The sequence below is a fragment of the Apaloderma vittatum genome, unplaced genomic scaffold, assembly GCF_000703405.1.
Source record: "Apaloderma vittatum isolate BGI_N311 unplaced genomic scaffold, ASM70340v1 scaffold4276, whole genome shotgun sequence".
In the NCBI taxonomy this organism is placed as follows: Eukaryota; Metazoa; Chordata; class Aves; order Trogoniformes; family Trogonidae; genus Apaloderma; species Apaloderma vittatum.
Window position 1 is genome coordinate 50711 of NW_009721077.1, and position 20451 is coordinate 71161.

The window sequence follows — 20451 nt, forward strand, 5'->3', positions numbered from 1 at the left end:
TATAGTTTATTCATGAATCACACCTGTTTTTCCACAGCACACTTCTCGTTCTTTCTCTCTGCCTCTCTCTCTCTTATGAAATCTTGCAGCCAATGGCTTTTATTAAGTGCTACTTCCTTTTATGCTGCGAACTGAAAGAAACAACAAAGATGCTTTGCTTCCTTATGGCAGGTCTGTGAAAAGAGAAGAATGTAGAATGTTGTTTGCTTGCTTTTCCTGAACTGATATTTATATTCTAGTGACTTCCTGAAATCACTTAGCCATGAATGCCAAAATTATGATTTCTTACTGTATATTGATCTATCTGAACACCCAAGGTTCTAGCTACCAAAACAAATTTCATACTAAACGTGGCAAACTTTGCCTGAGGAGTTACAAATAATGCTCAATTTTCACAGCAATATTTTTATGCACAGCAGCAATCTTTAACATAGATCTTCAAACTTCGGCATGGATATGTGCATATTGGATGAAAGCACAAAGGCACCTGCAGGTTAATGAACAAGATTCCTGTAAAGATAAACAGCATTTTAAACATTGCCTTTGCTATCTGTATCTAAGAAGAAAGTCTAGTGATTAGAAGAGGGAATTAACAGTAAGGCACTCCTGAAATCTAACCCTGGCTGTGACAAAAATTATTCAGCAGCTACAGAAAAAATATACCTCAGTTTCCCCACCTGTACATGCTGACTGCTTTTATGACAAAAAAAAAAAAAAATCACAATTAATTCAGAGTTTAAAGGCTCTGAACAGACATGGTTGGAAGGTGGGCTCTTCATTTTGGAAATTTCTTTTCCAAATAGAGCCAAAATGGAAAATCAAAAACCATTAAGTATCTCCTACAAAAGTGACACGAATGGGAACTTTCTGTTTCTGCCAGCCTAGAAGCAATTTTTCTTAACAGAAGCAACACAGAGAGAGGAAGCTGAGAAGTTCGGTGCAGAAGAAGTGTCAACGAACCACTCGGGGCACGAGGCCAGAGCTCCCTTCCCCAGCCCCACGTACCCAGGTGTGCAAATCCCACCTGGTCTTTCAGCTGATGTAGTTAAGGACCTTTTGTTGAGGAGCTCAGCTGATTCACCCGCCAGAGCTCAGCCGGAAGACAGCACTGCGAAAACAAGGGGCAAGTGCAGGCAGCCTGGATGCAGGCTGGGACCAGGGACAGGCTGTGAGGAGCACCGTGGTGCAGAGTTGGCCAAGGCGTTCACCTTGTAGGCAGGTCTTCAACGTGCCAGAAGCAGATCTGAAACCTGGGCCCAAGAGCAGGCTGTGACAGCCCTACGGGATTCACCGGCTTCACAGTCAAAAGTTTTTAATCTCACATTTGCTAAATGGTGTAGATGGACCCAAGAGAGACCATAACAGCAAATGTGTGGGAGGGAAAGGATTAGGGACGAATTCTCCAAAAATTACTTAAGGCAATACAAATTAAAAGGAAGGTCAATACATGCTAATATAAACAGGTTTTAATCATTTGAACTGATTAAAACTAAGTCGTGCTCTTTGAAAGAATGTTGGCTTAACAAAGACAAATAATGTAACAGGACCTAAGTCCAGATCTTCTAAATAAATATTGAATAAAAAATAGTCTTTCTTTTAATACTCTCAATTCTGACTATTCTATGTCCAACATGACAGGATGGAAATTTTTCCCTAAACTGGAAAAAGAAATTACAGCAAACATGTTTCTTTGCCAGCTACCCTAAGTCATTTAATTAAAATAAAAAAGCAAGTAATTCACTCAAAATCAAGTTTCCAATATTGGCCTATTTTCTCTTAGAGCCCTCAGCCCTTGAGGAACTATGATTTTATTTTTAAAATAAAGAATCTCAAGGAACTTCTTTTTATAATGTGATTATAGAACCACAGAACATTTTAGAAAGGAAAAATGACCGATTTCTTTTACAAAGGTTCTGCAGAGATGTTAGATGGTCTTTTCCCCTCCACAGCCTGATGAACAGCCCATTTTGCAAGGTTACTAAGTCTATGAGAAAGCAGTTAATCAGAAAGGAGCTCAACTGCTACTTTTAGAGCAAACATTTTCAATTAGTCTGAAGTCGTTAATTACACTTTCCTTTAATAAAGGCTCTGGTGTAGTTTTCTTTTTTTCTTCTCAGTTAATCGATTCAAACATATGCCAGAATCATGTGCTGCAGCAAACACATGCGAAAATTTGTTACTTAAACTACTCTCCAGTGAAGATTAAAAGAATGAGGAAAAGGGTTTTGAACCAACGTGGAAGAATACGAACACTCTCTGTCTTGTCTGACTGATGCACAAGGTAAATTTGTTGTACCAAGGAAGCATATTTTACTTCAGAAGCAACAGGAAGAATTATCATAATATGAACAAAAAAAAGATAGCATCAAAAATTGGCTTTGTAACTACTTTTTCCTCTTCTTTAGTACTTGCACTAGGGACTAACAATGATCTCAACTTTTTCCAAACTTCCTTCACTTCTGCATCCATCCGCAAACTGTAAACCTCCTCATCAGTCTCCTGGTTTTCATTACCTCATTCCTCATGTTCACCTGGGCCCTCACAGCCCTCGGAGTTACTTCACATGCCAGAAATTAGAGATTTCTCTCCCTGTTTTTTGAAATGCTAAATCCCCAGGAATTTCCCAATGGAATGTTGTGGATAACCCTGTGTGAACTCATTATTCTGTGAGTTAAGTTATTTTGTGAAGTTAAGAAAAAGTAAACCTACGACAAGCATGTTTTTAATCAGCCTAAAATATCTGTTTAATAGGTAAAAGTAAAAAAAAAGTTTGTCCGTCCCTTTTTAATTTCATTAAAGAATTTTCTTTCTTTCATACCTAAGAAAAAGACATCATGAAATAAGGCATTTCAGGTTTAAAAAAAAAAAAAAAAGAGTGGTTGGATGAATTTTTTTTTAAAAAAGAACACATTAACTTAGTAGAAACATTTTTGCCTCTCATTCAAGCATGAATGCTTCAGGAGAGCTGGAATGTTCTCACAAAATATTTTAGAGTTGGAACACAAAGCCTTTCACTGGAAAATTGTTTCACCTCAAAATTACTGCCTAAACCTGTTTTATAAATAAGGTCTTTGTTTTCTTCTGTTGAGTGGTGCTGAAAAAGAGAAGAAACCAGAGCTCCTAACAACTTCATCGAGTAACGTGGCGTTTTGACCTGGCATTAGAGGGAGCATACCAAGGGTGTTAATCAGTAGAAAGCGATGCTGAAGGTAAACCAAGAAAAAAGAACTGGGGGACAAAGAAGATTAATAACTGAGGAGAGAACAGTTCGTTTTTCCAACAGAAAGAGGAAGAAAAGGCTGAAAGGACCAGATGCGGTAGAGTATCTACTGCAAAGGAAACACATTGCAATCCTAAGTGCAATTTCTTAGACTAGGTTAACAGGTACATCAAGGAACGAGATGCTGGATAAAAAACATCCTAACATTAAGGACTGGCACCATAAAGGGCTTACATGTACTGCTCAGAGACCAAAAGAGAGACTGTGCCTTCTACTGCAAAACCAAAAGAGAAAAACGATACCTTGAGCACAGCCTGGATCTCCAATCTGACAAGAGACAGCAGGTGGAGAGACACTCCCAGGTGCAAAGCAGAAAGATAACTAACCTGTAGGATGCTGGGCTCGCGCTTTACATTAACTGTTTGCAGTCATTAGCTGGCTAAGCACCGGCATTTTGTCATCTGTCCTTGCATCCATCCATCCTTCCTTCCATGTGCTCACTCGCTTACTCTTCCCACCACGGAAATGTCATGGTTTGGATGCTTGCAGCAACTTTATTTTAGTTGTTATTTTAAAGCTACCCTTGTGGCAACCCTGGACGACTAATATCTTCAATTTACTACATGAGCTGCTGCTCTGCCAAGGTGCTCCAGCCCATGGCTGAGACACACTGAGCCAGATTCTCTGTGCCTCCCTCCAAACCAGTGATGCCAACAAGCAGAGCTGGGGATCACAGCCGGAACAGGGAAAAAGGGAGGAGCGGTCAGCCTGGTTTTTCTCACACCTGAAAGTGATAATTGACTTACACACACCTTTCTCTTTAAAGAGACAGAGAATATTTGGGGCTATATTACAAGCATTATTTAGATTTTCAGGATTAACAGAGCCCTTGCAATGTTCCTTGAATTCATTGGAGAAATTTGGCTCGATGAGGAAGCCAAGCAGTATCAAAATAGTAAACCTTAGAAATTCAAAAGTGAACATTATTACACTAAACCGCACAAATCACCAAAATACCACCTCTGCATTTTAACATAAGAAAAAAAAAAATCTATATTTTGACGCAAAGGAGCTGTTTGAGGTTGGAATGGACACTCTCCTCTACATTTCACATGACAGGTAGCATGACTGTGCCAACAAGTTCTGAATGAAACTGGAAAACCAACCAAACATGTAAGAAAGAAACTCTGTTTCTGGGGGTTTTGCCTTTTGTATTTCCCCAGTGAATTTCTAGCACAGAAATTGATAGTATTGTAAATTTTAGCTATTTGTATTTGACCTAATTTTGATCCTGGCTTTAAACAAGAAAAATACTTACGTATGGGAGATTATGCTACACTGAAGTGGAAAATCCCCTGTGCATTAAATGTAAGGAAAAAAAAAAAAGAGGGGTGTGGATAGAAAATGAATAACTTAAAAATAAGACTTGTGACAAGCGAGTCTGTGAAATTAAGTTCAGGTCGAGAGTGACATCTAGTGATGCTCAGTACACAATTCTCGCACAAATTCTGCTAGGTCGCACAGCATTATCGCTCATAAATCCATCCCAAGGTACACAGCTTCTTACATCTTAACTTCTTCTATGTCTCTCTAAATTTCTTCCTAAACTGTAAGAATAAATTATGTATTTCAATACAAAAATGAAGTTTATGTTCAACTATTCCTGTTGAAATCAGACTCATATCCAAAACCCAGTCCCACCTTTCCAGGCAGGGTCCAGAGAGCACGCTCCAGATCTGAGAGAGCTAGAATGTATCAATTTCATTTGACTTTTATTATTTAGTTTACAGCTCTGATTTTGAAATCAAGCAAAAGGGCAAGAGGAGAGAGCTGGGAGGGATGAGGTGGCTTGGACAGGACTGTTAGCACGGCAGTGTGTCCAACCCAGCAGGACACCCAGCTGCCCTGGGACCATCAGCACACAAGGAGGCACCAGCCGCAGTTGTGCAGTGGAAGCCCAGGCCAGCCACACTGGATGGACACGTGGCAAATTTAAACATTTTCCGTATTTTTCACCAGAAATACCATAAAAGCAAAATTTTCCCATGAAATATGTGGGTTTATTTTCTTCAGGTAATTTGAGTTAATTTAGTAATTAATTCAGTTTGCCCATTTTGAATGAATAGTGGAAAAACTCAAAAAAAGAAAAAACCTAATAACTAGAAGATGAAGATAATACATCTATTCATTAAAATGAAGCTGTAAGTACACGGTGCCTAATTGATGGCGGTGTTGGGTTTTGGCTTCTTTTATAAAAGCAAATCTTCTTTTCTTATTCTTCACTTTTTTCGTACAAAGCACATTCTGCAAAGCACAATGGCAGTTTGATACATAAATAAAGCAAATCGGTAATTAGCAGTGGAGCTCTTAGTTGTTCCTTTGTAAATTGGTAAGGCACAAACTATTTAGTTGCTGAATTTTGAATAACAAAAATGTTTCCAGCAGTCTTCTGCCAATGATAGTGTTCTGTTATCACCATCAAGAGAAGGAAAGAAACAACCCATGTGTTTCTAAAATTAATGGTTCTTCATCTACTTGATCAACTTCCTGTGAGATTCGCACCGTGTGCGACAAACATTAACAAAGGAAATGTCAGAGCCGTGCTCCGGTGCATCCCTGACATGTCCTGGTCCTTCTGGAGGCTCTGCTCAGGGGAAGAAGGGGACCTGCCATCCCAGCTGTCTGCTCAGCTCCACGGGACAATGACACCAACCCCAAACCACGTGCCCGAGGTGAGGAGCGAGCCACCGCTGCCCCTGTCCCAGCAGCAGCCACCGCTTCCACCGTCCCCACTGCATCCCACAGGCCGGAGGGGCCACAGTGGGGATAGAGGCAGAATCACTTACCCGAAAGGGGTGAGCTAGTCCTGATAAGGACAACTTTGTAAAAATTGTGATGAAGGAACAGAAAGCCAAGCAGAGCTTGCTGTGAAAAGTTCCTCTCAAGTTTAGTTGCAGCTCGACAGATGTTAGCCCGTGCTGCTCACCCCACAGCCTGAGCTTTAGAGTCAAGAAAGCTTTGCTGCAGCTGGTGACACCTCACCAATTCATAGTTTAACTCATTTTTCAACTGCTTACAACATATTTCATGCAAATTTCTAGGTTTCTGAATGTCACTGGTGATCTCACCTTGTTAATACTGATGCTGCACCCTAAAGCTAAGTTGAAAAACCACATTATTCAAAGTTAAAAAATGACAGCTCTCTATATTTACTCTTCTGTGACACAAGATGGCACCAGACACTACTTTAATTCCAAGCTATCAAAAAGTGGACCATGAAGGCAGTTTAAAATCCTAGAGCCTTACATATGGGTTTAAAGGAGACAAGTCAGAATACAATAGACACGGCACGGATTGTGTCCAGAGAGTGTCCATCAGCTTGTGGGAGTGGCTGAGGCACAGCAAGGGCAATCAGGGAATGCTGAAGGGCTTGAAAGAGCAAGAAATTAACTGTGGAATCAGAGAGAGCTAAAGCAATCCTGGCTCTCGAAAGTCTCTGAGGGCAATAGTTGGATCACTCTTCTGAAAGCTGTGAATCACGGCTGCACCACCCCTTTAATGAGGTGCAGAGCAGATAGAGGAGTCAGGGTCCCCCACACTCCAGAATGGCCTTTTAATCCCAGAAAGAACCCTATGACAAAAGGATGCCTCTTCTCCTGCGACACCCTTTTCAAACTTTGGTCCTTTCATCAACCAAACTGGTATTTTGGTTTTGACTGAAGCAAATATGAAAAAAAAGATGACAGGAGATCCCAGCTGCCCCTTCACCTGCGCCCCATCTCATTCTGGCCACTGCACTATGTACTGGGACAGCTCTAACAGAGCCACCTCCTCTGGTTTCAGTTTTGGTCAGCAAATGACAGAGTGAGAATAAAGCAAAAGGCTTCCATGCACAGCTGCTACATCTCGAGTGAGAGATATCTTTGGCTGAAGCTACGCATGCAGTGGTCCATCCATGCTGTACACACTGCTAATCCCGTTGCAGGCTTTACACAGGAGTGTTGCAGACATAATGACCAATTTCACTAAAATCCTCACCCTCCTTTGTACATGCAGTGGTGTAATTTTAAGCAGAAGCAAGGCAGTGAGTCTCAAAAACTTTAGCAAGCACATTTGCAAGCCTAGATTTTCTGAAGAGGGGGCTATTACGTGTCACTGAACTCAGTGAGTATAAGCCAAATTCCTAGATGCTGGCTTTTAAACTGATTGACAAAATTGGAGTTTGAATGAGAAATTTGACTGAAATAAAGCTTGCCTTTCAGCAAGTTTCTTTCCACACAGTCTCTGAAAGAGCATCCCCAAGAAAACAGTCCTAGGCTGCACAGAAAAGTGAAACAGGCTAAATGGAGACCCTGCCCAGCCAATTTTCCCTCCAGGAAGTATCCATCATTATCCACTATTTTACAATGTAGGCAGCACTCAGCTGCACTCTCTTCTGTATTTTTAGCCATAGCTGTGATTTAGAAACCTTAGCCACCAATGTTTGCCAGTGGCAGGTTATTACTCAGAGCTTTTGAAATTCCAACCCCTGTGTCACTGAGCTGTTTGTCATCAGGCTGTTTGCTGGGCAATGGAAAAAGCAAAAGGTCTGCAGAGCTTGGCTCTGTTCAGTCATTGCTTCCCACTTAATATGGAAAACGAAGGAAGAGGTTTCAAGAAAAATACTGCCCAGCTACAGAGGAGAAAACATGAAGCTCACTCACAAACTGAAGGAGCTTAGTTCTCTGCTTTTCATGGAGTGAGAGAGAGAAGAAAATGACATTTTGGAAAAATCTATCTTGTGGTTAAGATACAGGAATGACATACCCTGGCATTCTACCTTGTATCTCCACTGCAAAACGGTAAAAGCAGTATTTTATTTCCCTTCCTACTCTGACATTTAATTAGCCAGTGAAGAAACAAAAACCCACTAGGCAGGAGCATATATTTATAGCAGTGACAGATCTCTGGACACCCTGTTAGCACAGTCTCTCCAGGCAGTCCACACAAGCCTTTCCAGCTGGTATTTTTTGGCAGAGGAAAGGCAACATTAACTTGCGTAAAGAAAATCCTGAATAATGTTACGCCTATATATTGTTAATATATTGTATTTAGACATATTTATTATGTGTGCGTGTGTGTGTGTGTATATAAATTAATAACGACCAGTCCAGAAAACAAAGGGTCAAAGTGACTGGAGTTGGGAGAAGCAGGAGGGGTTTGAAAGTTCACTCTACCCCTCTGCAAAAGTTTGTTGGGCAGGGGCAAAATATCCTTCAGACAACTATGAATGAGGGAGCTCCTGAGGTCACACGTCATTGGTTTAGGGTTCTGGCACCTGCGTCCCCAGAGGCACTGGCCTAGAAGAGCAAGGTTATGAAACGATTTGAGAAGTTTCTAAGCAGTCAACAAAAGTGCCCTTGGTGAATTCAGCTGAAAATTATTTCTGCTATCGGAAGTTGTGTAAGGTGAGCGATAGATGTAACCTTTCCATGACAACACATTTTCTTGTCAGGACAATATTCAATACAAGCAAAAACTTAAACATCAGCTTGTTTTCTTGTGTTAAACGGGAAAATGTGCTATTCAGAAACTCTTAACCGTGTGTTACTGTTAAATACAAAGAAAGACACGTCAATAACATTGTGAACTTCAACTGGAAAAAAAAAAGAAAAGGTCAAAAAATGGCATGAGACAGACTAGCTGTGACTTCTGTTTTCTGTAATAAAAGGATAGAAGGCTTCACAAATAACATTTGCTTTTCAAATACATTTTCCTTCCCGAAACAAGTGGATTCTGTTTCTAACAGAAAATATTCCATGTTCACACTCTCTAGTTTGACATAATTCAAAAAAACTGGCTCATATGGCAAATTTCAGAATCTAGAACATGGAATCTCTCTAACCCTGAGGAGCATTCAAGTCCTATTTTACTGTTGAAGGGCAGCGTCTCCAGGGGCAGCAGGATGATTGTGCGTGGGCAGTTGGTTTAACAGAAGGACACAGGCCTTTGCTATTCCCAGTTACCCCTAAACCACAAGAAATAAGTAAAGACTCCCTCACTAGAAATTATTTGTAAAAAACAATGCAGATGAAAGCACTGAAGCTGAATTTTTTCCAACCATAGTTCAGTATCTTCCAAACACAAAAAAGAGCAGAACTGGAAATCCTTGGGCCAGATAATGCAAAAGCTAGACCTAATTAGTAATTAAAATTGAAGGATAGGCCCCGATATCTGGTATAGGTTCTCTTATCATTGCCTTTCAGAGAGAAGCAGTGTTATGGGAGCACTCTTCTGCAGCTAGAAAGAGGAAAACACCCACTCCATGACCTCTCCCACAGATTTCGGGAAAATCTCACGTGCTGAAATGTGAACTGACAAGGAAGTAATCACTTGTGGGACTTTTTTCCACCCACTTTTTTTTTTTCTCTTTTTTTTTAAATTTTTTTTTTTCCAAGATGGCTTAGTTAGCCAAGGATGTTTCTTTTTCAGTCTTCACATGGGGCTACACACGAAGAGGCAGACACACAAGTAGAAATCATTTTTAAAAGCCTGAAACTCGTACTTCTGCAGGTCTAGGGGTGGCTGGTGGCAGGCACAGCATACAATCCACCTCTAGAATGTAAAGAGTAGCAGCATAAAGGAGAAAAAGCTTCCACTTCCTGACTCGGGGAGGGGTTTCCTGTCCTTGTATGAGTATTTGTCTGCAAGGAAGCAACACTGGGCTCCAAGTACAGCAACAAATTAAGACGCTCCAGGCATCAGCAGAAAGATCTCTCACAATATCCATCCAACCACAGCATCTGACACCTCAGTAAAATCATCTTTAAAGCTTGCCAGCCTCGAAGTCTTACAGTTATCTATAGTGCCAGGAATGAGGTCAGCCATCAGCATTAGGTTATTAGGCTTTAAAAAGCCAAATGCACCCACTGCTCAGCCCCAGCACTGCAGGGCAATGTGATTTATGAAGACGAGGGCTTCCAGAGAGATGAGGAAGATATTCCAGAAATTCTTGGCACTGATGAAGCTGAATAGCAGAATGCAGCTGACTCAATCACGTATGCTTGTCTTTCACTTTGTAAATGAGAGGACAAAAGTGATACTGATTATTACTATTCTAGAGCACTTAAAATCCCTTGAATATGACAAAGCACCTGCAGGTGCAAGTGAGTGCTTTGCAATCAGACCTGCTTTGTCTCCTTTTACCCTTGGATGAGAAGGAAAAACGTATATAACGTCCAAAGAGTTGAGTCTGCTTAACTTAACCTGTTAACTGGCTGAAATTATAGAAACACTCATCTGAAAGCCACCTCATCGCAATCACTACTACATGTTCTTTTTCCTCAATTATCACAAAGGTTGGCAGGCTGTCTCTTCATTTGCAGTACTGGGGCTTTTTCTTCAGCCAGGATCGAAAGAAAATTCAGCGGGTCAGCTCCTAAATGATGCAATCTGCTAGTGCTTTGCTTCAACGGGGTTTCAGCTGGTTGTATCAGGTGAGGATCTACTCTTCCAATTTGAAAATCTCCTCCAGTAACATGGTACAGCCATATACAAGTTTCACTGGCCTCAGATGATGCCACATTCACTCTTACCTCAGACTATGAAACAGAGTTACTAGCTTTGACGTGACTGTGAAGTGTACAAACTACAACTTCTTGGAAGAAGAAAACTGAAGGTTTTCAGAAAGCTGTTACCCTAAGGCATTCATGAACAATCCAGCATTTCAGTAGACAGTGCTTCATAATCTGTTTACAGTGGTGACAATTTTGTCCTCTTTGCCAGATTCTTGTGAGGCTCCTACTTCCAGTTTTGTTGGAGATGGATAATCTTCAAGGAAAAAACAGCCCAAAAGACATTTCCACTAATTATAATGATTTCAGTGAAAATTGCTAAACAGTTTTTAACTAAATCAATATTTGTGAGGTTCATGATCTCCAAGTCATTTGGTGAGTAAGATCTAAAGTTTAATTTATTTGCCAAATATTCTGTTACCAGAAAGTAAAACTCTGTTGAGGCAGCTCTCTAGCATAGAATAACTCTGCATGTCAGAAGAGAGGTGAGTAACCATCATGAAGTGCCCAGATGAAGAATTCAAGCATATTTACGGGTATTTCCAAATCAAAGCCTGTAAAGTAATGGGCACTCAAAAAATGTGCACAGAACTCAAAATCAGTGTACTTTGCTTTTGCTTTGCTAAGATTAAATATTTTATCTGTTAAGTCCTTTCATATAAAAATAAACCGAGGAGAGGTCTTCAAGAGTACTTCACTCAGTATTTTGGATACTTGGTACTGCAGGAGAGTAACAATTCCCTGCTACATGGCAGCAACCGTCTGTTTATTATCAACTTCCTTTAAAATTTCTACTTTTTTTCTGGCACAAACTACTGAGAAAAGAGCTAAAGAGTCGAGAAGGAATGAAAATAAAGCAAAATTATATGCATTTATCAACCATTATCAGCTTAAATCTCACGACAAATGTTAAACAAGGTTTTCCGTTCAACAACCTCACAAGGGAATTCTGTACAGAAAAATCCATTATCCACACTTAGCAGTAGGTGTTATTTTCTCTTTACCTTTCCCTGAAAATTAAATAGTTTAGCTAGTGAAGAAACAACTAAGTAATAATAACATTTTAAAAACCCACTTACAACATTAACTGCTTTGTAAAACATTGAGGTTTATACCAAAGAAAATGGTTCATTTCTGCTGGTAGCTAAAACAGCTGAATCTTTTTCTTTGACTTCATCACAGCTGCTAGTGCATTAATTGTGATCATATCTGCTTATTTACAGCCTTTTTTCATCTAAAATGGTGAGATGAAGAAAATACAAGAAAGCCTCCTCAGTAAGAGACATCCTGATAGACGTCATTTCCACATTTTACCCATTTCATTTTTGTGGGCTTGGGATGGGTTGCCCTGACATTTTAGGAGGACTACTCATGATCCTTCTAAGGATCCATCTGCTTGAAATGAAGTATACATAACACTCATTAGCAATATTACAGATTCTTTAGCTCAATAATAATTTTAAGTTTGGAAGCTTCATACAGCAAAGGATGATCCTGACATTGGCAGAGAAGGAGAAAATGATAGCAAATGTGTATTAGAAAATACTGTTATAGTCTGCTAGTTCACAGAGCTCTATGCTGTCCTGGAAGTACAAGGTAAAACCCTGATAAATCAAGGCTTATGCTGGTCATATGTGAAAACATGAACCTGAAGATAACTGTCTCATCTTTTTCAGGTCTTGAGCACCCTGAGCAAGAGGTCTAATCAGTAGCCCAGAGCACAAAAGAGCAAGGATGAATTAGCCTCTGAACCCATTCTAAAAGGAGGTGGCCACTAAATACTGTCAAACCTGGTCATGGACATAGAGTGCAGCACCTGTAGGTGTCTGGCCAGCTGGCTCACAGTATCAGGCCGGGGCTAGAGTTAGGCGCAAGGATCTCTGTCAGCCAAACTTGACCTATGCACAGCCTGAGACACAGAAATCTTCAGTATCCAGAAATATTCAGGGTCAAAATGCTGGTGCTGATTTAACTCAAATGTGTCCACAGTTAGGAATATATTTTGACAATTAAATTCAATGTTCATTTTTGCAGTCTGGCCTTCAAGCTGCTAAAACTTTTCATTTTAATGGATTTTTAAATTATTGTTTACAGAAGCACAGAAGGGTGTTTGCCTCTGTAAAAAAATGTTTTGGGCTGCACTTTAAAGAATTCCTTTTGACTGTAGCAATCTATCCAAACACTGGAATTTGTATAAAGAACCAATAAAAATTTGAACTCTAGGTGCATTTCAAAAGATTTCTATGGCTCAGCTAAGTGAGACACTGAAGACCTCTCTACAATGCACCTCCAGTTAATCACCCTGGAGGCTGAAGAGCCCTGCTGCATTCAGAATCAGAGTACAGGAGGTTAAGTTCTCATAGTAAAACATAAAGTCAAACAAGCATAAAACCCACAACCTTTCCATTGTACAGTTTTGAGTGACTGAAGACTCATCCTAAGAAATATATTAACAAAAAATCAGCAAAAGAGAAGAGTAATTCTGGAGGCTAAAACCACAGAAATTTCTTACTGTCTATTTGGTGACTACAAATATGATAGCTTAACCAAATCCAAGCCGCTGCAAATTGGTGAAACACACAGATTTCTCTCCATCTACAAGGAACAATGCAGTTCAGAGATTTGGAGCTGGAAGCTGAAAGAACAAAATATGAGGAGATGGTGATATAATTATCAGTGATCGCTGGTACAGCAAAGGACTGAACTTAATGCTGCAAGAGACGTTTTCTCTTCCCATGCACCTATTCTCCTCTGGCCGATAGCCCCAGCTCCTGTCTGACTTAAACATGGCATTAGGAACTACAGAGTAGGTGACAGTTGCATAGCAACTACAGAGATAGAGACCAAGGACTTCTCTCATTCAGCACACTGCAAGATTAAAAAACAGTGTCGATAATTTCAACAGTGAGTTTGTTTTCTGCGTCCAGGGAATAAACAAGAACACAACAGGAAGATGACACTGCTCCCTGGGCGTCAAATAAATGTCCTCTCACAACACCTGGAGAGAAGGCTATAAAATGTAACATTAATCATGGACTGCGGAGCCCAAGGCAAGAGGTGAGAAAGAGATTTTACTCACTGATTTAAAACAGATGACACTTTCTGTACATTAACAGAGTTGCAACGAAACATTCAGATGTGCTGTGAGCTTACTGGCTCACCATGACCCAGCAAAGCCCACCTGGCTGATCCCACTCAACCTGCATGACTTCTATCACAGGTCTCCTCTGAGCAACAGTTCTGAGTATATCCCAGGCAGTAACTTAAAGTTTTCACTCAACGTCGTGGTTGTAATAGGTGGGAACAGCTATGCACAAGGCAAAAGTTTAGGAGTACACACAGACTTCTCAAATGTCCAACTTTCCGGCCTTCTCTTCACCAGGTTTTGGTGGAGGGAGGATCTAAACCAAGTAATATTTCATTCTGTGTGCGCTGGGTTGTAGCAGCTGCCATGGTTCTGCTTCTCTACCCAAAAGAAGTGGACTTCACTGTCCAGATTGAGTATATGAGTGTCTACCATCATTTCAGCACACTTTAATAAGATGTAATGTAACAATTGTCAGGGTGAAAATCCACTGCAATTCTGCATTGGATGATAGAGCAACATGTCTGTTTTGCACTGCAATGGACAGGATCACTAAGAGTATCCCTGGAAATTAAGTAGGAACTGACAGCTGAGAGGCAGCAACTTATTACATGTTATTGCAAAATATATTGCAAAATTTCAGATGACGTAGGGTTTTTCCAATGCTGAGCCCAAAAATCCCCTTACACTTTTTGAAAACAAGGCCTAACTTGTTGCTGCTTTTTGTGCAAACACAGGTTCTTCCTGTTTTTGCAAAGACCTTAGTGTCAGTTTGAGCTTGTAACCAGTACATGAGGCTCTAGCTCACTATTTTTAGCACTTAATGGCAAAGCTAATAGTGTCATTAATCCACTTTGGTGCATAACATTCAATTTCCACTTCAAAATGCATCTCAGCGCAAATGGTAGCTTGATTCTTGCCATCAGATACATTCAGAAACTCACGACGCAACATCGTTATTGACTTCTTAATCTTAGATTCAGTTGAGAGGCAGGGAAATCTGCAGTGGTCTTTTGAAACAGTGTGACAAGGGATGGAGTATTCTGGAGTCAATATTTACAGAGCTAATGCAGTACACTCCTGAGACTAACCAGATGGGGAAGACAAGACTGAAATGTAAGTGGCAAAGCACCCCTGTGAATTGGTTTACATGTATGTGTCTAAACCAGAAGTGCCCCTCCATCAGCCAAGTCCAGAAGGATGCTGCTCCTCCAGGGTGAGCTCTCCTCCATGAATGGGAACTCTGCCTTTGATCCCCTCTGGGAGGATACAGCCTCCAACTGTCACTTCACAAGGCAGCACCCAAGGACAGAGTTGGCAGGGAGGGACATCTGTCCAGCCTTGCAAAGATGGGCTCCTGCTTAGTTGGAAAAACAATGTTTACAAGGCAAGTGATAGTCATTGTGTCTTGAAATCACTGAGTGCGGCCCGTCGCCTCAAGAAAGCTGGCAAGAAGCAACAGAGGCTCACTGCACAAAATAAAGATAGCTGCCCTAGGCTTAAATCCATTGCTGCTACACTTGAACAGAGGCAGTATCCTTTTCCTTCCCACGACATTAGAAGCACTGGAGATAGTTTGTTGTTTTAAGCTATTTGCTTTCAAAAACATCACTGTGACTATTTAATCACAAAGTCCAAAGCCCAAGTGAGCCCAGGACACCCTCGAGGGAGGCGTTGTCTGTACTCGGCTCAGGGCTCAGCCAGCTTAGAAGAACCAGGCAAGACATGGTCGCTCCAAAGGACAGGACGTGGCTGCCGAGAACAGACACAAAGGTTTGCTGGACGAAAACCCCATGTTTCCGCCGAATTTTTAAGGCAAACCCATCCTATTTACTATCTGCAGAGGGCGCCAGACAGTTTCAGATCTCCTGGTGGAGCCAGGGGTGGGCATGCTGTACCTGGTGTTTGCAGCTGTCAGTCAGAAAGGTGTTTGCTCTCTAATGGCCAATGCTGTGCACGGAGGATTAAGTAGGAGTTGTTTTTTTCTCCCATGCATGTATAAATCCCTTAGCTCTCTTCTCCTTTCTTGCCACTGAAATAGCAAGAGATACTTCTCTGAGCTGCAACATACTGAAAACAAACCGTCACTGGCCCCAGCAGATGATAGCAGATGGGAAGACTCCCTGCTTCAAATCACCAGGAGAGCTAGAACCAGCGATGTGCTGCTGACGACTTTTCCCTTCAGAGAAAACTGTCTGATGCCTGCAAGATTTGAAGCTCACTTTTTTATAAAGGAGAACAGCTGCCTGTGACTGACACAAAACTCACTGTAAATGCAGATTTTATGTTTCTACTTGTAAAAGTGACTAAAGAGAAGTCCTGCCTGATTCTATCCCACCTACACAGCCACAACTTAGAAGGACTTGTTCTTTTTTTTTTTCCTCCCCTTTTTTCTATTTTTTTTAACCTATCATCTGTCAGGTCTGCAATCGCTTGTGAATCAACTCCTTCGCTGACAATGAACACCACACAGTTTGCATTTTCATTTCAGCCGGTACTGCTTAATGTCACTGAGGACTTCAATGACTCAACTCCAAACAACAGAAGCAGCAATGGATTTTGTGAGCAGGTCTTCATAAAAACAGAGGTCTTCTTGACTTTAGGGATCATCAGCCTCCTGGAAAACATCCTTGTCATTCTTGCAGTTCTGAAGAATGGAAACCTACATTCTCCCATGTATTTCTTCCTTTGCAGCTTGGCTGTGGCAGATATGTTAGTGAGCATGTCAAATGCCTTGGAGACTATCATGATCGCAATCTTGAGCAACGGTTATTTGATCATTGATGACCACTTCATTCAGCACATGGACAATGTCTTTGACTCAATGATTTGTATTTCTTTGGTAGCCTCAATTTGCAACCTCTTGGTTATAGCCATTGACAGGTACATAACTATTTTCTATGCTCTCCGTTACCACAGCATCATGACTGTGAAGAAAGCTTTAACCCTGATTGTGGTCATTTGGATTGCTTGTATCATCTGTGGCATCATATTCATTGCCTACTCAGAAAGCAAAACTGTCATTGTCTGTCTCATCACCATGTTCTTTACCATGCTCTTCCTCATGGCCTCCCTTTATGTTCACATGTTCCTGTTTGCACGCCTGCATGTTAAGCGGATCGCAGCCCTCCCCGTGGATGGGGTGCCCTACCAGCGTACCTGCATGAAGGGAGCTGTCACCATCACTATATTACTCGGTGTCTTCATTGTTTGCTGGGCACCTTTCTTCCTTCACCTCATTCTCATCATTTCTTGCCCAATGAATCCATACTGCGTCTGCTACACTTCACACTTCAATACCTATCTGGTCTTGATAATGTGCAACTCGGTAATTGATCCACTTATTTATGCTTTCCGGAGTCTGGAGATGAGAAAGACTTTCAAAGAAATAGTGTGTTGCTGTTATGGTATGAGTGTGGGACAGTGCATGCTGTAAACATCTGGCTTTGCATTGAAAATAGAGGATACACACAACAGCTCTATGAGTGTATTTATGCATCTAGATACACAGCAGCTCTATTTTAAAAGCAGCGCCTGAAGGAAGGGAACAGGAAGGAAAAAATAATATTCTACTTGATGCCTGTATTCATACTTTCCAAAATGAAAACTGATTCAACTTAATTATTTGAAATCTATAAGAGAAGAAAATCAGGAGAGGCTTACAAAATAGCTCAAGAAAATTACTGGAAAAATGGATCCTAGAAGTGAATACAGCCTTACAGAGACTGAAATAATATCGTCTCTACCATTCCTTTGTACCTGTTGCTTTATCTCTGTGTCACTATTAACAAGACAGTGTTTTCTGAGACATTCCCTCAGTAACTTGTAAGGAAAGCTATTCATTTGCAAAACAGATCATAACACCAACAGTTAACAGGATTGTACTACACTTTTTCCATTCAAAGCATAGACTGACATTTATGTTGCTTGCTATAAAGCAACCTGAGAAAAATTTTTGAAGAGTGAAAATAAACATTCCTCTTGCACTGAAATATTCTTTCAGTAGAATTCTTTTCAGTGAAAAGAAGCAGCTACTCTATCAGTGATAGTGTGACTTAAACAGCTGCCTGAAAGAAATGACTCATATAAAGAAGACATTTACATTACTTATTGTGATACAGGAGTACCACATCCTCAAACTTTTATTTTTTTTAACTGGAATGCACAGATGAATGTTGTGTTTGGTATGTTAATAAAGTCACAGAAATCGACTTTTGATAAATTGTCACCAATGAGACACTTCCCTAAAAAAATTTTGCAGACTACACAGGTCTGAACATAAGAAATAGTAAAATAGTCTGAATTTATCTTTGTTTAGGAGCTGCATTGATTCTTTAAGGATATCCATTTGGCTAAGTTAGGTACCTGGAAGAAATAAGAAGTGTAAGGCAGATACAACTTCTATGCATTGAGAAATACATGTCATGGGTCGGTCTCTTTTTACTTAAAGAGCTTTACACCAAGCTCAGTGAATGGACACTCCTGCTCTGGAAATGAGAAAGCAACATGCTGTTTGCAAACATTTTCAAACCCTGTGTGCAAGTTGGTGGCATGCAACTTCAGCTACAATAATTTACTCTTTGCCTCTGCTTTTTATAGGAAAAAACTATGTAAGTGGCCTTCAAATAGCATATTGTAACTGAGCAAAGGCTGATGTAATTTGTATATAACGCAACATACAGGCAGCATCACAGGCAGTTGCAGAATAAGAAAACTCTAAGCCATCCTGAAGTCAACTCAGCACCTTTCTAGCATCTCACTTTTAGAAGGGGCAGTAAACTGAAACCCTTGAGGTTGTCTATTGCTTTCAAACAGCTAAAAGATCTCATTTGATGTAAGATCTATTTTTTATTTTTTCGTTTGAGTTATTGTTATTTCGTTGTTGTTATTTCTGTGTCTCCCTTCTGTCAGTTTAGGAACAGTTATCCAGACCAGAGCTTCCCAATCTACTCTGCCTCCAATTCTGCATTCACACACTAGCCCTGGTACAAACCAGGCTGATGGTGTTTCACTGCTGCTGGCTCCAAAACCCAGCTCTGACTCTCCACGGGGAAGACGTGTCCCACAGTTTTCAAGTACTGTCCTGTGTTTGGTTTATTTTCAGCATCCTACAACCTACATAGGGAGCAATCTAACTTCCTGATTGCACGGAGTGTATAATTTTTATGGGACCAAGAACTATCTCCCTGTGCTCTAGCCATCCTCTGCCCACCAGCCCAAACCAACCTTATGCTCCCTATTTCCCTTGCCCTCTGATCACACCCCGAGTTCCCTAATCAAGTTCTCGTTTCCTCCCATAATACCATTCTTCAGACTGCCACCTTCCCAATCTCATAATTTTAAAAATCTAAAAAAAACCCTACCAAGGTCACTGTGAAGCACATGACAGAAAACACACAGATTAAAACTCTCCCATGTTTCAGATAGAGACCAGAGGAAGTAAGCTAAATGGCAAGTAAGCTAAATCTGCATGCTTTCAGCCTTTTCTGTGTCTCTCAAATTACAGTTCAGCAGTACTAAGATCTGTTGTGTTAGTTCAGCCTTACTTCTGCAACACCTGATGTGGCACATTAAGATAAGCTGAAACAAATCAGCACAGGGAACCACAAGCTGGCCTTTCATCATGTGGAAAGACTGTACCTACTTGTAAAAAACTCTACCTATTGTCAGTGTCATGTACCTTTATACTCTGGAGCATGCTTTGCCATGATATTCTGCCTCAGGTTATTGTGTATTTAGCTTTTATTGCACCTGATGTCCTACCTATTTCTCTTTTTAAAGGTGACTTTAGATAAGACTGATTCATACTGTGCTTTGCCTTTAAGCAAAACATACGTCTGTTGAATAAAACAATCTGAAGACATCACTGAGCATTGTGTTTGCTTCTATCAGAGCACCATGCCATGTCAAACCGCAGTCCTGACAGTCTGGTTCAGAAAAATAAAATCTAATACTGGGCAAAAACGTCCTATGCAAAACTGAGCAAAAAAAGCCAGACTTCTCCATTCTGCATGCAAATATGATGGAAAGAGAATCCATAAAATCCCTCAAAGATCTCTCATGTTCCAGTCGTCCAAGTCTAACTCATACTTTGGAAATCCATGGTGCAGTCCTCTACACGGAGCTAGTACGGTAGCCATCACAATCCTGTCCATGATGGGAAGGGAAAGAAACAATCTCCATTGGACAGAATCCCACAATAGGAGGTGGTAAATAAATACTAAGAGCTACAACTCCACATATGAAATGGAAGTAAAAAACAGGACTGTACTCTAAGGAAATATCACAGCAATCACTTGCTGTGGAATAGACCTTAACGCTTTGCTGAGGATGGAGTCCTGGAAGTTCAGTCAACCTCAGACCTCAGGGACAGACCTGATGCTAAAGTCAGGACTCAAGGGAGACATGTGGCTGGCAGCCAGGTACCCACACAGCCGCTCTCTCATGCCCCCTTCTCCACTAGATTGGGGGAGAAAAATATCTCAAAGGGCTCTAGGTTTGAGATAAGGACAGGGAGATCACTTTCGTTTACCGTCCCAGGGAAAACAGACTCGATTTGGGGAAAATTAATTAATTTATTAAGAGAACAAATC

General features: G+C 40.8%; 1 protein-coding gene across 1 annotated transcript; it reads left to right on the forward strand.

The window, feature by feature from the left end:
* Positions 1–16316: 16316 nt before the first annotated feature.
* Positions 16317–17294, forward strand: MC3R (melanocortin 3 receptor). The gene has a single exon (XM_009871221.1). The coding sequence runs from the start codon at positions 16317–16319 to the stop codon at positions 17292–17294; it is 978 nt and encodes a 325-aa protein (XP_009869523.1).
* Positions 17295–20451: the final 3157 nt, after the last annotated feature.